General features: G+C 46.5%; 1 protein-coding gene across 6 annotated transcripts in view; it reads left to right on the top strand.

Moving 5' to 3' along the window:
• The window catches only part of LOC115164308 (armadillo repeat protein deleted in velo-cardio-facial syndrome), a 242154-nt gene that overhangs the window by 173546 nt on the left and 51001 nt on the right, over nt 1-17607 (top strand). For all 6 annotated transcript variants that reach the window (XM_029716653.1, XM_029716651.1, XM_029716649.1 and 3 more), the window contains 2 exons: nt 579-1252; nt 11053-11555. In XM_029716653.1, coding sequence (XP_029572513.1) covers nt 579-1252; nt 11053-11555 — 1177 coding nt within the window. The remainder of the gene's footprint in view (nt 1-578; nt 1253-11052; nt 11556-17607) is intronic.

Raw genomic sequence — 17607 nt, 5'->3', positions numbered from 1 at the left:
GAAACTCACCCTTATTTCCAACACAACCTCGCATTGCTTTTCATCCATTTCTATTAGAAAAAAACAATGGTACGACCCTACCTCCTTCGGCGTTTCCCAATGCATGACCTTCGACCTGTTATTGACAGTGCCTGCCTGCGGTGTCACTCTTTAAAGGAACAATGTTGTCCTCATCTCATTCCTCAGCACTCTCACTGTGGCATCGGCATCCCACTGGCCTGTCTGTGATTCAACAGGCTGCATCGGTGTGCTGTGTCCATGCTGTGTCTCAGTCCTGACCACCTGTCTCTCACTGGGTTTATCTGTAGGTAACCTCCTCCCCAGGCTGACTTACTACAATATAGAGAGAGCTGTCTGGGGACGGGATTCATCTGTAGTCTGTCTGTCTGGTGGGACACCTGAACATACTGTTAAGTACAGTCATGTCAGGGTGATCAGAATGTTTCAACATTGTCCTCATTAACTGTTGTGTGTGTGTGTGGCCCATACACACAAATGACTTTCAGGATTGGGTAGTAACTGATTTAACTTATTATGTAATCAGTCTAACTTTGTCTTTGTGATCTCCTCTCCTCTAGGTGACGAAGATGGTGAAGACGGTGACCACGCGGACGGTTCGACAGGTGCCCCTGGGCCCCGACGGCCTGCCCCTGCCCGAGGGCTCCTCCCCGCTGGGCAGCTACACAGACTCCATCGACCGGCGCTACCTGAAGAACGGCGAGCGCTACATCACCACGCCGCAGGCCACCTCCACGCTCACGCGCTCCTACAACAACTACAACGACTCCTACACCGACACGCTCCCCCCCGACGCCGGCGGGAGCCAGTACGGCGGGCGCCACTATGGCCTCCACGACGGCTACGGGATTGGAGACGTGACAGACAACTACGGCAGCCTGTCGCGTGGCGTCAACTTCCGGCCGCCCCGCTATCCCTACGCCATGGCTAACAGCTATCGGACGGAGAACAGCTACGGGACCTTACCCATTCGGAAGGATGACTACGGCCACGTGGCCCAGCCTCAGGTGCCCATGGGCAGCAGCAGTGTGGACCTGAACCGGTCCCAGCCAGAACGCTTCCAGCCAGAGCCCTACGGACTGGAGGACGACCGCCGCAGCCTGGGCCCCGAGGAGGAGGAGCCCTATGACCTGGACCCTGACTACTCCACCGCCAGCCGACGCCAAGGCACGCTGCCGGGCACCAACCGTGGCAGGACCGTGAGAGAGCCGCTCCGCGACGGGCCACGTGTCAGGTGAGAACGATAGACGTGACAGAATGTTGTCTGGTTTAAGTCATCTGAAAATATTTAGGTGACCTGGAAGATAGGATTGGACTGGTTTGGTCTGGTTTAGGTTGTCTGAAAAAATGGATGTGAGCTGCTTTCCTGACCAGGTTTATCTTGAAAACAAGTCTTTCTTGTTACATAAAGATAAAGTATAGTTAGGACTCAACTTTTGAGCAGGGTGGCGATTGGAAGCTGTGATTGTTTGAGTGGATGTAGCAACGTGTATCATCCTAGCTGTATCCTAGCTACGCCTTGGTGTGTCTTAGCTGCAGGGGACCGATTCTTCCCTCGAAGTGATGCACAATGACAACTAGTTTTATGCATGGCTACAGGCGTTGTCTGAGACGTGAGAAGAATAGTCTTCTCAAGATGAGTAAAATTAAGAATACATGTCTTATTCTTCTAGCATGCGTGAGAAACAAAGGTGTGTGTGTGTGTACATATGTGAACAGATATGTTTTCTCCTTGAGAGATTCCTTTTCTCCTTGAGAGATTCGGCGTTGAAGGGAAGAGGCTTTGATATCCGTTTTCATGCAAATGGCGGTTGAACATGTGTTTATGTCAGAAGGACAGACTGTTAGACATAGAAAAAGAGAGGGAGGGAGAAGAGACCGTTAGGCAGAGGGAGAGAGAGAAATAGAGGCAGATATACAGAGGGAGGGGGAGAGAGAGAGGCAGTTCGACAAAGAGACCGTGAGAGACGGACAGTTCGATAGGGAAACAGACCGAGGGAAAGTGTAGATTGTTAGACATAAGATGAGGAGATTGAGGGAGAGCTTGAGTGAGAAAGGGAAGCGTTGAGACAGAGGGAGAGAGACTGTGTTGTCTGTCTGTCTCTTCCCTGAGCCGTATCACTCTGGGCGACTTTCATTAACATGTCTGTAACCTCTGGGTCCATCTGCCAGAAACCAGCCAGTTAGCCTCTGACAAAACCCCCATAATGGGCCCTTAGTCACCTATACACCTTCCAAACCAGATTTTTTTCGACAAACTTTGGCATCCCACCAACTTTTCTTCTTTATAACTGAACGGTGTTGCTGTTCCGCGGACCGACCTAGTCATGATTGCGCTTAAGTTCTGCATATGGCTTAGGATGAAATGTAGCCATAATGCTGAGGTGGCATTGGCACACACTTACTAGACTTTTAACACATTGGCTACACACATACTGCAATGTAAACTGGCTAACTTGTCTGGACCGCTACCTCCGGGGGGGGGGGGGGGGTAGCGCATGACACTCGCATGACCGTTGCGACCAAAAAGCCTGTGACTTGTCTCAATCAATCAATGGGATTTTGTTTAACTGAATCTCCGTCTGTATATTTGGTTAAGTCTGTCTGGGAGGATAAGTGGTGGCGGTATACCTCCATTTATCAATGATCAGAAACATTTAGCATGCAGTAATGTAGCCTAGATCAAGTGTAGGACTATTTATTTTCCTCGATCGCATATGGGCAACTCCAAAAGCCCGCGGAGGTTGTGGGAGACCCGACGCTTGCTCCCTAACGAAGCAGAGTGAGGGTAGGAAAGAGATTTGAACATGGATTTAAAAATAAACCACCATAGGCTCGGGCTCTGTTTCCAAATTTCACACGTTCCCTTGACGCAAATAATATTTGTATTTTATTCTGTTATGTTCCATTATATTATTAGCCTACCATAAAATGTGTGTTTACTGTGATCAGGGTAAATGTGTCTTGTCTGTTTAATGAACAAAATAACTATTGATTTAATTTTCATGGCGCAGTCATGTTTCCCTATAGGCTGCACAGATCCAATAATAATGGATTTCTTTTGATGTATTTATCTACCCACATCGGCCCACGTCTACTGCCACTCCTACTTGCCGGTATTGTGTGCGGGAGATATAAAAGGCTTATCCCGGCAAGAATGTGGTAAAAATGGGGACTGTATGAATTGGGTTCTTAAAAACATTGCCAGATAAAAAAAATTACAGGCAACATTCCGTAAAGTCTGTCTGTCAAGGCTACAATTAGTACCACATTATCTCCCCTTGTGATTGTGCAGTCCCATCAGGCCACACAATGTCCACTTTTCCTGTACTCTGTAGCACAAGAAAGAAACCTCAAGCAAATTGAAGGTGATGTTTGACGTGGAGCAGTGTGTGTTTAAAATACTTCTTTTTTTGACCAGTGATCTGTAACAGATGAATTTATTCAAACTTCTATATTCTCTTTTTTTTCTTTCCATCGGAGAAGAATAAAATATGGGCCCTAAGCTAGTTTTAAGGGACGTGAGCTGAGGAAGTTTGTGAGGGAGGAAGAGAGGAATCCTGTGTGTCTGTCATGGAGATGTTCAAAGGTGATGCAGAATAGCATTGTGGCAGCCTCTGACAGTGCTGGGCTGCATTTCGGAGACATTGTTAATCAAGCGCACACACACCCTGGAATGTAAACACAGCGTGGTGATGTGTTATATTTATGTCCTTGCTGTCCAGGGTCCTTGGGACGTCCCTACCCCATTGAAGTTGCCATTTTTAATGGTTAAAGTTGCACTATGCAGATATCTCTCCACCGCTTATTTCCTGGTTGCAAAAACTCGAGTAGTTTACCTAATTTCAGTTTATGAAACAAAATAAGATAGTATAGTGTAGAGAATCATTGTACCATCTAAACCACTGTGAAATATATTTTCCATAACCAAAAATATTGTGTTTGCAGAATTTTGAAACTGGTGTACATAACTGAAGTAAAAGACTCAAAAACAAAACTTAAGAACAGAAAGCATAGAAATAGCACACACTGAACAGATCTACTTCTTATACTTGCTTTCATGAATGATAGATCTATAACTCAGATTTCTATGTGAATTTGGTCGGGTCACCCAAAATGTTAGATATTACCAATTTTAAGGTTAGGGTTATAGTTTAGAGTGTCCTGGATAGCAACAACGGTTATATTTATGCCCAGTGAAGTACAGATGGATGGTGCCTCCCTTTAATCAGAGCTTCCGTCTGCATGGAACACACACACACACACACACACACACACACACACACACACACACACACACACACACACACACACACACTTCCAGATGCAAACGTACCCAGATATATATACACACACACACACACACACACACACACACACACTGCCAGACAATGAGTCACTCTATCAGCTTGAGGCGGTTGCTGTGACAGGCAATTTGTACTGTACGCTACATGTTTCACAACATACTAACGCACACACACACGTGATTAGGCAATTAAGATGGCTAGCTCGCTGATTAATTTTCACAACGCGATACCTTACCGACATGTACCTTGCATTTTGTCTTCTTTTTTTTTCACCCAACTTTTTACCCAAGTCCAATGACATGGTGACATGTTTAGTTGATTTGACGTTAGTTGACAGCACTACCAAATGTTCATCAAAACGAAGTGTTGAACTGACGTGCCCAGTGGTCCTTTCTTTGGGGAAAAACCTCACATACCGTCTTTCCATCATACACCATCACTGCTGTGCTCCATCACTTCCTGTATCACCTTTCAAACAAACAGATCTGATGTAACACATCTGGAGTCCAGTTATAAAAATACAACTGGATCTATAATTAGCATGGCAAGGAGCGCACCTCCCAGAGCCCTCGTCTGTCTCCACACGAAACACGTTATGTAATTCTATCCTAAAATGTATTTGCGTTCAAAATCCTTTTTTCCCTAACCCCTTAAACCTAACCCTTACCATAATCCTAAACCTAACCCTTACCATAACCCTAAACTTAACCTGTAACCCTAAATCCTTGCTCACGCTCTCGCACGCGCACGCACACACACTCATTAGTATCCCTCCATTAATAGTATGATGTTGAGGCTGCTGTATAAATGGCTGTAATGAATGTGTCAGTTAAAGCATTTTAATTACAGCTTATCGTCTAGTCGCTTTGAAAACCCTCGATTATGGGAAAAGGAAAATGAAGATGTTTAGTGCAATATGGCTTCCTGCGCTTTCACCGTGCATGGTGGTTATAGTAATCTATTACAGGATAGGAGGGTTTAGTAATCTATTACAGGATAGGAGGGTATAGTAATCTATTACTGGATAGGAGGGTATAGTAATCTATTACTGGATAGGAGGGTATAGTAATCTATTACAGGATAGGAGGGTATAGTAATCTATTACTGGATAGGAGGGTATAGTAATCTATTACTGGATAGGAGGGTATAGTAATCTATTACTGGATAGGAGGGTATAGTAATCTATTACTGGATAGGAGGGTATAGTAATCTATTACTGGATAGGAGGGTATAGTAATCTATTACTGGATAGGAGGGTATAGTAATCTATTACTGGATAGGAGGGTATAGTAATCTATTACAGGATAGGAGGGTATAGTAATCTATTACTGGATAGGAGGGTATAGTAATCTATTACTGGATAGGAGGGTATAGTAATCTATTACTGGATAGGAGGGTATAGTAATCTATTACTGGATAGGAGGGTATAGTAATCTATTACTGGATAGGAGGGTATAGTAATCTATTACTGGATAGGAGGGTATAGTAATCTATTACTGGATAGGAGGGTATAGTAATCTATTACTGGATAGGAGGGTATAGTAATCTATTACTGGATAGGAGGGTATAGTAATCTATTACTGGATAGGAGGGTATAGTAATCTATTACTGGATAGGAGGGTATAGTAATCTATTACAGGATAGGAGGGTATAGTAATCTATTACAGGATAGGAGGAAAGAACTGTGTCGCCCACGCTCCTAGTCTTTAGTAACAAGTGTGTGTGTGTGTGTGTAGGTGTGTGTCAGGGTTCATCAACTAGATTCAGCGGATGGTCAGGAGGCCGGAACAGAATTACAAATTTGTGGACTGTGAATTGACCGCAAGAAGCCCAAGCAGATATACACTGAATACAAATTTAAACGCAACATGTAAAGTGTATGTCTCATGCATGTTTCATCCCAGAATTGTTCCATAGGCACAAAAAGCTTATTTCTCTAACGTTCTCTCTCAAATTGTGCACAAATTTGTTTACATCCCTATTAGCGAGCATTTCTCCTTTCCCAAGATAATCCATCCACCTCACAGGTGTGACACATCAAGAAGCTGATTAAACAGCATAGACATAACACAGGTGCACCTTGTGCTGGGGACAATAAAAGACGACTCTAAAATGTGCAGTTTTGTCACACAACACAATGCCACAGATGCATCACGTTTTGAGGGAGGGTGCAGTTGGCAGGCTGACTGCAGGAATGTCCACTAGAGCTGTTGCCAGAGAATTTAATCTTAATTTCTCTACCATAAGCCGACTCCAATTTTGTTTTAGAGGACGCTGACCACGTGCAACCACACCAGCCCAGGACCTCCACATCCAGCATATTCACTTGCAGTGTTTTCTGACATTAGGCACCCGGACAGCTGATGGAACTGTGGGTTTGCCCAACGAAATAATATATTCACAAACTGTCAGAAACCGTGTCAGGGAAGCTCATCTGCGTGCTCATCGTCCTCACCAGTGTCTTGACCTGACTGCAATTTGGCGTCGTAACCAGCTTCAGTAGGCAAATGGGTGCTCTTCACGGGTGAATCCCGGTTTCAACTGCACCGGGCTGATGGCAGGCGTTGTGTGGGCGAGCGGTTCGCTGATGTCAACGTTGTGAACAGACTGCCCCATGGTGGCGGTGGGGTCATAGCATGGGCAGGCATAAGCTACGAACAATGAACACGATTACATTTTATCGATGGCAATTTGAATGTGCAGAGATAATGTGACGAGATCCTGAGGCCCAGTGTGTGTGTGAGAGAGAGAGACCGCTTTTAGCATGAGCCAGACATTGTTCTCCTGTCAACTTTGAGGTTTCTCATAAGCAGTTGGCTAAGTTGGTGAAAGGATGGGATGGGAAAGGATGGGGAAACTAAGTTCTCAACAGTGTCATCCTTTTTTTCCCCCCGCACTTAATTGAAATAAGGAACAAACACAAGTTGTAAAAACAGATAATGACATCAAAACAGCTGAAGCAATTAGATTTTATTTTTTTAAAGCAACATTTGCTTATGCCTGCTTTGATTTTATTTATTTGTTTTGTCTTGTGAGTCATAAAGAAGTTATTGCTCATTATTCAAAATGAGCTATCTGTTTGTATAGTGAAAAGTCACAGAGCTCATAAGCATGTGGGAATGTTCCTCCAAACAGAGATGGAAACTTTCTCAGCTGCTAATCCTTTGAGGTTCGACTTCTCAGGGAGAAGACCGGAGACCACAGGAATGGAGATTTGATCGACATAATTGGCTGTCACTCCTACACACTCACTTGCTCTCTCGCTTTCGCGCGCTCTCACACACATTCAAACACACACACACACACACACACACACACACACACACACACACACAGAGAGGAACACGCAGGATATTTAGCAGCTTCATTACCATGAGGAGTGTGAGCTGCTACTGTAATCATCCTGTGAGCATCATGTCTGGCGGCTGTGGTGGCGAGGGCCTTTCCCATCCTGTGAATAACCCGCCCCCTCTATCAACACAACGCCGCCAATTTAAATGCAAATCCTGACATTCCCATCACTCAGTCCGCAACCCGTTTACCAACCCTGGCGTCAGTTGTATTCAAATGAGTTCCATTTCAAACCCAACTGTACACTGATTGTCAGTGTCTGTGAGACCGTTGATGTAGTCGCATGTATCTGATAGTAATGAAGATATCATTTGGCAATACCCCATTCTCTCTTTTTTTCAGAGGGTATTCACAGCAGTGTTGTTTTTGCTTGTCTTTTCCTTTTAGCATTTGAATCGTCTCGAACTGTAGGTCTGAGCGTGTTTAGACGAGACCGGGTGTTCACTAAGGAAGTGTCGGGTGCTGTGTATCCTCGACTCGCTCGCAGCCATTTATTTTTCCATGTTATCTATCGTGCAGCTGTGAGGTGGCCTGGTTAAACGAGACTGAATGGTGAGCACTGGGTTCAGGCTGGTTGACCTAGGTTAACTGAGATGCCCTCGGGCCAAAACCTCCGAGTAGCAGGCGGACTAGCAGCCCTGGCCCAGTTTGGCCTTAATGACTGGGGCTTAATCGGCTCTGGGCCCTCCTATCCTTCATTACCAGACGAGGTTTGTGGTGCTTCACGTTCAAGTCCACTTTCACCCCTTCCTGTTAGAATGGTTCTCGTGCACATTTCCTAGACTTGAAGGAACCGTTCTAAAACAGGAGGGGGTGATGCTATGCTGGACTATGCTGTACCATTCATATGTAATGTCCTCAGGTAGCTGTGTGTGGAGCTTAAAATGCCACCCTTCAAGGATGTAACAAAGTCATTTTTGAGACTGGAGCTGGAGACACCTGTTTCAGGAGATGTTTGATCAGTTTGGCCACGATACCCAAACCTAACCTCGTACCACAATACCAAAACCGTGTTGACGCCTTAGAAACTTAGCCTAGCCACGGCCTGCGTTATCTTTCAGCTTAGCCTCTCTTTGTGGTTCACCTTTCAGTGCAGCTGCTTGCTTATCCACACCCAGACTCTGGCCTTGTCTTTGCTATGGCAGTGGTGGTTGGTTTGTTTTGTCTTTCGATACCAGCCAAACCCTAGCCTTCTGAATATATAAGGATTCAGTGTGTAGTTACATTGCTGCTCGGGTCTGAGCTTTTTCTCCCAGTTTGTGTTGATTTCACTGGCAGTAAAATGTATAAAGTGATGCTATAAAACATGATATATGTTGTTTATGTGAACCCGTAGAGTAATGCACCCGCGAACACACAGCGATATCCTGATGAGATTCTCCCCCCTTGCAACGTGCGGCAGGGAGACATTTTTATGCACATAATTAACATAAAACTCATTCAAATTAAGGCACATAGTGGTTGTCTCTGACCGCTAGCACTCAGTTAGGGATGTCGCCCGTTTTGTTGCACCATACATCAAAGTTGCTCAAAACAGACCGGCCAGTTGTGTATGATAAACTAGCCTTTCTCTCTTGCTCTTGGTGGTAGGGAGGAGGGGAGGCTACAGGCGGTGGCGCATGGTGTGCAACATTAATTAGATTCCCCGCTCTCACTTCCTTTCTCTGCCTCCTCCTTTGTTCCCATGAAAAGACACCAGAGGACAGAACAGAGCTAGTACAAGACAAAGTAGTGTAGTTCCTACCCCCAAATAAAGGGAAACCCCCTTGGGATAGTCCAACTATGGCTACTTTGACCGTGCATCTCTTATCATCTTACATGATGACCAAACCTGCTCCGTGCATCCGCCATCTTGCGCATGTTGAGTTTGTCTTCCCCACCAGACACGTTTAGGACACGCAGGTTGAAATATCAAAACGCACTCTGAACCAACTATACTGAACAAAAATGCAACATGTAAAATGTTGATTTCATTAGCTGAAATAAAATATCCTCCTTACCCATAAGGGCATATGCTCTTAAAAACCAATGAGGAGGCGGGAGAGGCGGGACTTGCAGTGTCTAAAATGGAACCTGCCTACGCAGATGCTTGTTGACGCGCTCCACCAGTTTTGGATGACATTATTGAATAACATGCATGTGTACATTTCATTTTGCAACGCTCGCGCAACACAGGCGATGTGGTCAGCATATTACCCTTACGCACGTGGAACAAGTAAAATCATCTTAGGATGTCTCTGTTTGTAAAAGCATCATAAATAACCTTTGGATAACAAGTTATCATGTTAAACCCCCTCAGTATCTAGATACAGTTTGCTTCAGAACCCTGATGATCTGTCAGTCAGGAGATCTCCTTGTACTCCACAACTCTGACAGGGGAAAGGAAAAGTATGCGGCTGCTTGTGGAACAGAGAAATGGAATACACCAGGCTGACACAAAAGGCCCAGTCCCAGGAAGGCAGCCAGACCAGGCCAAGCAGGGCATTAAGCATCGTCTTTGGTGCTGCTGTGACCAGAAGGAGCCAGCCTGCGGGCCCCGAGGCAGTGTTGGGGCAGAAGCCTCCCTGTGGGCATGGTGGAGTGTCGGAGCTCGCTTTGCTGCTGCCTCTCCTGGGGGCCACACTACACCAGCCCCTCTGTGAGGGAGCCCAGAAAAGTTCAGAGTTTCTTTTTCAATTTCTGCCTGGACTTTGTTGTAAGAGTCCCTTTTGCTCTTGGCTCTACAGGGCTCCATCTCAATCTTTCTTACTCTTTCTCTCTAGATCTCTTTCTTCCTTTGCCCCTATTCTCCTTTGCTTTGTCTTTACTCTCCCCCTCCCTACCTCCTCCTCTCTCTCTGCGCAAACGCCAGCACCCCCATTATTAATACAAGAGAAAGGCAAAAGAGAACATGGCTCCGAGACGATAGAGATGATTAATAAGTGGCGCCTGTTTCTTATCGACGGGAGCTTTTTTTCCGGGCCTCACTGGCTGGGAGGCCCTCTGACAGAGTTAATAACAGAGCAGCCTTGTCTTTCCCCGTCGCTGTCCTCTAATCTCTCGCCCCTGTCCTTTCACCTCTCCTTCACCCCTTCCTCTATCTCCTTTTTCCCTCCATCATTCAATCTTTCCTACCTCACTTGGCCTTCATCAACTCTTATTCCCCCCTCTTTCTCTTGTAATCCCTCTCTTATACAAATTCCACTAAATGCTCCCTCCATCTGTTGTAGTGGTTGGTAGTAGTAGCAGTGTTAAGCTCACTGTCAGACAGTGAATTGTAAACCATTGTTCTTGTACAGAACACATCCAACTACAAATCCACACAGCAAGATGTAAAAATCCTTCAAACAATGTTACATGATCTTTCCTCAAACTTCTCCCTCTCTCTCTCTCCCAGGGGGTATGAGGACCCCATCGAGGCAGAGCTGGTTGACGAGCGACACCCCTACATCCATGGCATGTACGCGGCCCCCCTGGCCCAGCCCGAGAGAGGGAGCATGGCCAGCCTGGACCGCCTGGCTGGCCGCCGCTCGCCCTCCATAGACAGCATCCGCAAGGACCCGCGCTGGCGTGACCCCGACCTGCAAGAGGTCATCGCCATGCTGGGCCACCCCATCGACCCGGTCAAGTCCAACGCCGCCGCCTACCTGCAGCACCTGTGCTACGAGAACGACAAGATCAAGAAGGATGTGCGCCAGCTGAAGGGGATCCCTGTGCTGGCAGGGTTGCTGGACCACCCCAAGGCTGAGGTCCACCGCAAGGCCTGCGGAGCCCTGAGGAACATCTCCTACGGCAAAGACCACGACAACAAGGTGGCCATCAAGAACTGCGACGGTATCCCAGCCCTTATCCGCCTGCTGAGGAAGACCAACGACATGGAGGTCCGTGAGCTCATCACAGGTGAGGAATCCCAGTGTACCCTCATGGGAAGAATGGCTGCCCCCCTCTGTCCAGAATGAATCCAGTCACTAACCAAAACTAGCTGCAGCTCATCTGTAAATAGTACAGTAAATATTAGGCATACTAGCCTTTTATTTGTAATTTACAAATGCTTTTTGTCCTCCGAGTTAAATATGTATTACTCAGGTACGTTGTAAAAACCTGCATGACCTGGGGAACTAATGTACTGTTGTAGAATGACATTTCTTAGTCATGTCCTGTTATTCAATAACCGGATTCTCTGTTAGGGCATTGTGCTGTTGTGGTCTGGAGGTGTTATTGAAGCAGGTCCTGTATACTGTACGAGACCGAGAGAGAGAAATGTTCCATATGCACAAAAATATTTTGGCCACAAATTTGTTTACATCCCTTTTAGTGAGCATGTCTCCTTTGCCAAGATAATCCATCCTTCTGACAGGTGTGGCATATCAAGAAGCTGATTAAACCGCATAATCATTAAACAGATGCACCTTGTGCTGGGGGCAATAAAAGGCCACTTTAAAATGTGCAGTTTTGTCACACAGCAAACCACAGATATCTGAAGTTTTGAGGGAGTGTGCAATTGGGTTTCTGGCTGAAGAAATGTCCACCAGAGCTGTTGACAGATAATTTTATGTTAATTTCTCTACCATAAGCCGCCTCCAACGTCGTTTTAGAGAATTCGGCAGCATATCCAACCAGCCTCACAATCACAGACCCAGGACCTCAACATCTGGCTTCTTCACCTGCAGGATCTTCTGAGACCAGACACCCGGACAGCTGATGAAACTGTGGGTTTGCACGAGCAAATTTCTCTGCACAAACTGTCAGAAACCGTCACAGGGAAGCTCATCTGTCTGCGCGGCGTCCTCACCAGTGTCTTGACCTGACTTAACCTCTATGGGCTAGGTCCCACCTACTCAACAGCCAGTGTAATTCTGTGGCGCGATATTCAAATACCTTAGAAATGCTATTACTTCAATTTCTCAAACATATGACTATTTTACCCCATTTTAAAGACAAGACTCTCGTTAATCTAACCACACTGTCCGATTTCAAAAAGGCTTTACAACGAAAGCAAAACATTAGATTGTCAGCAGAGTACCCAGCCAGAAATAATCAGACACCCATTTTTCAAGCTAGCATATAATGTCACATAAACCCAAACCACAGCTAAATGCAGCACTAACCTTTGATCTTCATCAGATGACACGCCTAGGACATTATGTTATACCATACATACATGTTTTGTTCAATCAAGTTCATATTTATATCAAAAACCAGCTTTTTACATTAGCATGTGACTAGCATGTGACTAGCATTCCCACCGAACACTTCCGGTGAATTTTCTAAATTACTCACGATAAACGTTCACAAAAAGCATAACAATTATTTTAAGAATTATAGATACAGAACTCCTCTATGCACTCGATATGTCCGATTTTAAAATAGCTTTTCGGTGAAAGCACATTTTGCAATATTCTGAGTAGATAGCCCAGCCATCACAGGCAAGCTATTTTGACACCCACAAAGTGTGGTACTCACCAAACTCCGATTTACTATTAGAAAAGTTTGATTACCTTTGCTGTTCTTCGTCAGAATCCACTCCCAGGACTTCTACTTCAATAACAAATGTTGGTTTGGTTCCAAATAATCCATAGTTATATCCAAATAGCGGCGTTTTGTTCGTGCGTTTTGTTCGTGCGTTCAAGACACTATCCGAAGGGTAAATAAGGGTGACGTGCCCAACGCGTTTCGTGACAAAAAAAATCTAAATATTCCATTGCCGTACTTCGAAGCATGTCAACCGCTGTTTAAAATCAATTTTTATGCCATTTTTCTCGTAAAAAAGCGATAATATTCCGACCGGAAGTGGTTGTTTTCGTTCAAAGAGAGAGAAAGTAAACATGGTGTCAGCTGGGGCACGCGCGCCCCAGTCTCATTGTCCTCTGATCGACCACTATCAAAATGCGCTAATGTTTTTCAGCCAGGGCCTGCAAAGCCACAATTCAGCTTTTTCCCGGTTTCTGAGAGCCTATGGGAGCGTTAGAAAATGTCACGTCATGCCAGAGATCCCCTGTTTTGGTTAGAGATGATCAAGAAGGCCATGAAATGGTCAGAGAGAGCGCTTCCTGTTTGGAATCTTCTCAGGTTTTGGCCTGCCAAATTAGTTCTGTTATACTCACAGACACCATTCAAACAGTTTTAGAAACTTTAGGGTGTTTTCTATCCAAATCAAACAATTATATGCATATTCTAGTTACTGGGCAGGAGTAGTAACCAGATTAAATCGGGTATGTTTTTTATCCGGCCGTGCAAATACTGCCCACTAGCCCCAAAAGGTTAAGTCGGCAAATGCTCACCGTCGATGGCCACTGGCACGCTGGAGAAGTGTGCTCTTCACGGATTAATCCTGGTTTCAACGAAGGTACCGGGCAGATGCAAACAGCGTGTTTGGCATTCTGTGGGCTAGCGGTTTGCTGATGTCAACGTTGTAAACAGGGTGCCCAATGGTGGAGATGGTATGGACGGGCGTAAGCTATGGACAACAAACACAATTGCATTTTATCAATGACAATTTGAATGCACAGAGATACCGTGACGAGATCTTGAGGCTCATTGTCGTGCTATTCATCCGCTGCCATCACGTTTCTGCATGATACTGAATGGCCCCATGACACAAAGATCTGTACACAATTCCCTCCATGGCCTGCATACTCAACAGACATGTCCCCCATTGAGCATGTTTGGGATGCTCTGGATTGACGCATATGACAGCGCGTTCCAGGTCCTGCCAATATCCAGCAACTTTGCACAGCCATTGAAGAAGAGTGGAACAGGCCACAATCAACAGCCTGATCAACTCTATGTGAAGGAGATGTGTCCCGCTGCATGAGGCAAATGGTGGTCACACCAGATACTGACTGATATTCTGATCCACACCCCTACCTTTTTTTTAAGGTATCTGTGACCAGCAGATGCATATGGATGAGGGTTGATTTGCCTTTACGGCACAATGCAACTTGAAATCCCAACAAAAAAATAACCTCCCACTACAAGACAGGGGAACGGAGGGAAAGCCCTCCCCCTATATCTCCATCTCTTTCTCTGTCTCTCTAGTGGTCTATTCCCCTCTCTCTCTTGCTCTCTTCTCCCCTCTCTCTCCTCTCCTTGCTCTCTTCTCCCCGCTCTCTCCTCTCATTCCTCCCCGCTCTCTCCTCTCATTCCTCCCCGCTCTCTCCTCTCCTTCCTCTCGCTCTTGCTCTCGTGTTCTCCCCGCTCTCTCCTCTCCTTCCTCTCCATCCCAGGCTAGAGCAAATTGGGCATGTTTTTCAAAAAATATATATAATATGGGGGCTTAATTTTGCATTATAAGGTTTTGTGCTGCTGTCCCCCGAAACCACAGCTAGTTCAGTTTTTTTGCAGGGAAAGGTTGACGTTGTTTTATAGGCACACAAGAAGTGGTCTCGTTATTTTTTTCCCCTATGTGTTTCTTCTTCCTCCTGGATAGGATAGGCCTATGGCTATTTGTGCCCTCGAACAAAGACGGCGCTCATTAACGAGAATATCATAAATTGTCTAATTTTCCATTCATAGGTAGTTTTGAAGATAGATTTGTAGGCGAACAGCTGCTAAACAGGTGTTCATTACACTTGTTCTCTACTTCAATAACAAATGCATAGAGATGCCGAGCGTGCTGGCAAGGTAAAAAATCTGTCGTTCTGCCCCTGAACAAGGCAGTTAACCCACTCTTCCTAGGCCATCATTGACAATAAGAATTTGTTCTTAATTGACTTGCCTAGTTAAATAAAGGTAACATAAAAATAAATAGTCTGGCGGCGTTAGTATTAGTGCATCAGCAAACCTCTCCAGAGAAAAAGCTGTGATGTGGTCCAGGTAAGCAGGGCCAGGGGAGTGAATGGGGAGAGGAGGTTAACAGGGGAACGAGAAGGCCAGCATTCACAATGCCACATGAAATGACCAACCACTGACTGCTCTAAAAGGATTCAGCTGCAGTCCTCCTGCTTCCCAACTCGGCATTTAATGGATATATAAACCCACCACCACCATCCATTCCAGTCGGGATTTATTATATATAAGCCCCCTGTGTGGTAGGATGAGGAGAGAGGAGAGTGTAAGGGCTCAGGCGGAGACTTGAAGTGGCACTTGAGTTCACTTTGTGGCCCAGGAAATGGTACTGCTCTTTTTGAAGTTGGTGAGGAAAGAAACGTGTGTGTGTGTGTGTGTGTGTGTGTGTGTGTGTGTGTCGGCCGCTGCTGCCTGGCCCAGGGTTGCTTACACAGTTCGGGGTCTGGCACACACACACAAACTTCTGTGGATTGGTGCTGCTCGTGGCCTGGCCACCCTACTGCAATCTAGGCAGGGGCCAGCTGTTCATCTCTATCAGCACACGTACACCCACCCTCTAGACGCAGCCGTGCACCCACTCTCTAGACGCAGCTGTGCACCCACTCTCTAGACGCAGCCGTGCACCCACTCTCTAGACACAGCCGTACACCCACTCTCTAGACACAGCCGTACACCCACTCTCTAGACACAGCCGTACACCCACTCTCTAGACACAGCCGTACACCCACTCTCTAGACACAGCCGTACACCCACTGTCTAGACACAGCCGTACACCCACTGTCTAGACACAGCCGTACACCCACTGTCTAGACACAGCCGTACACCCACTGTCTAGACACAGCCGTACACCCACTGTCTAGACACAGCCGTACACCCACTGTCTAGACACAGCCGTACACCCACTGTCTAGACACAGCCGTACACCCACTGTCTAGACACAGCCGTACACCCACTGTCTAGACACAGCCGTACACCCACTGTCTAGACACAGCCGTACACCCACTGTCTAGACACAGCCGTACACCCACTGTCTAGACACAGCCGTACACCCACTGTCTAGACACAGCCGTACACCCACTGTCTAGACACAGCCGTACACACTCCTACATGCAGGCATATGAGCAGACACGTGGCCCCCTGCCTGTCACCGGCTATTCTACTTATTTACATGACCTATCTCCTACTGTAACGGCCCTTCATCCCCTCCACTACCAACCACCCATCTCACTCACACACACACACACAGTTCCATAACTCCCCTCCCAGCTGCCGTGGCCACCGCCTCCACTCTCCTGGACTCTGTCATCTCTACTCAACAATTAGCCTGTGACGCATGTGACAGCAGTAGGAGAGTTACAGCCCAGCCCCGCTGCATGGCTAGTATGTATGTTAGTCCCAAATCACCCCTCTCTCTCTCGCTCGCTATTGAATGGCAGGAGGGAGGGAGAGGTGTAATGGGCAGCTCTAAGTGAATGGGCCTGTTAGAGCAGCATGTCGGCAGTAGCCCGCACCCAGGAAATTGAATTAGCCGCCCAGGGCCCTAGGAGGGAGAAAAATACTGGTCCACCTCCCATTTCCCCTGGCCCTTTCCCTGGCCTGGCCTGCCTCGGCTTGGCTTTCATTACCATCCATTACCTTGGGATTTGATTACGGAGGTTGAGGGAGGCCAGGCCAGGGAGGCTTCAGGTTCTTAAGGGGAAACAGGGAAAGAGTGAAAAAACGGATTACTTTAGAATTGGCACTGTGTTGGAGGTACAGGCCCACATGAAGTGATGTGAAAGAGCGGGAGTCGGTGCCCCAAGACTTATTTAAGATCCTCTTCAGAGGTAGTAGGGTTTCAGATGTTTTGGGAAGATTGAAGACTCCACTGATCTGCCTTTAGGGGAAGCTTGTTGCACAATTGGGGTGCCAGGACAGAGAATAGCTTTGATTGGGTTGAGCGGGAGCTTCCCTCCCGTAGGGGTGGGAGGTCCAAGAGACAAGAGGTGGGCGGAACAGAGTGCTCGGGTTGGGATGTAGGGTTTGGGCATAGCCTGAAGGTAAGGAGGGGCAGTTCCCCTTGCTCCTCCTATATGACAGTAGTTGAGGTCTCCTGCTTGCTGATTGGTCACTAATTGTCCACACTATACAGTAGCAGTAGATTGCATGGTACTCCGTGTCTGGA

The sequence above is a fragment of the Salmo trutta genome, chromosome 27 (genome assembly GCF_901001165.1).
Source record: "Salmo trutta chromosome 27, fSalTru1.1, whole genome shotgun sequence".
Lineage (NCBI taxonomy): Eukaryota > Metazoa > Chordata > Actinopteri > Salmoniformes > Salmonidae > Salmo > Salmo trutta.
The sequence above is the reverse complement of the archived record's forward strand: the minus strand, read 5'-3'. Positions and strand labels throughout refer to the sequence as shown.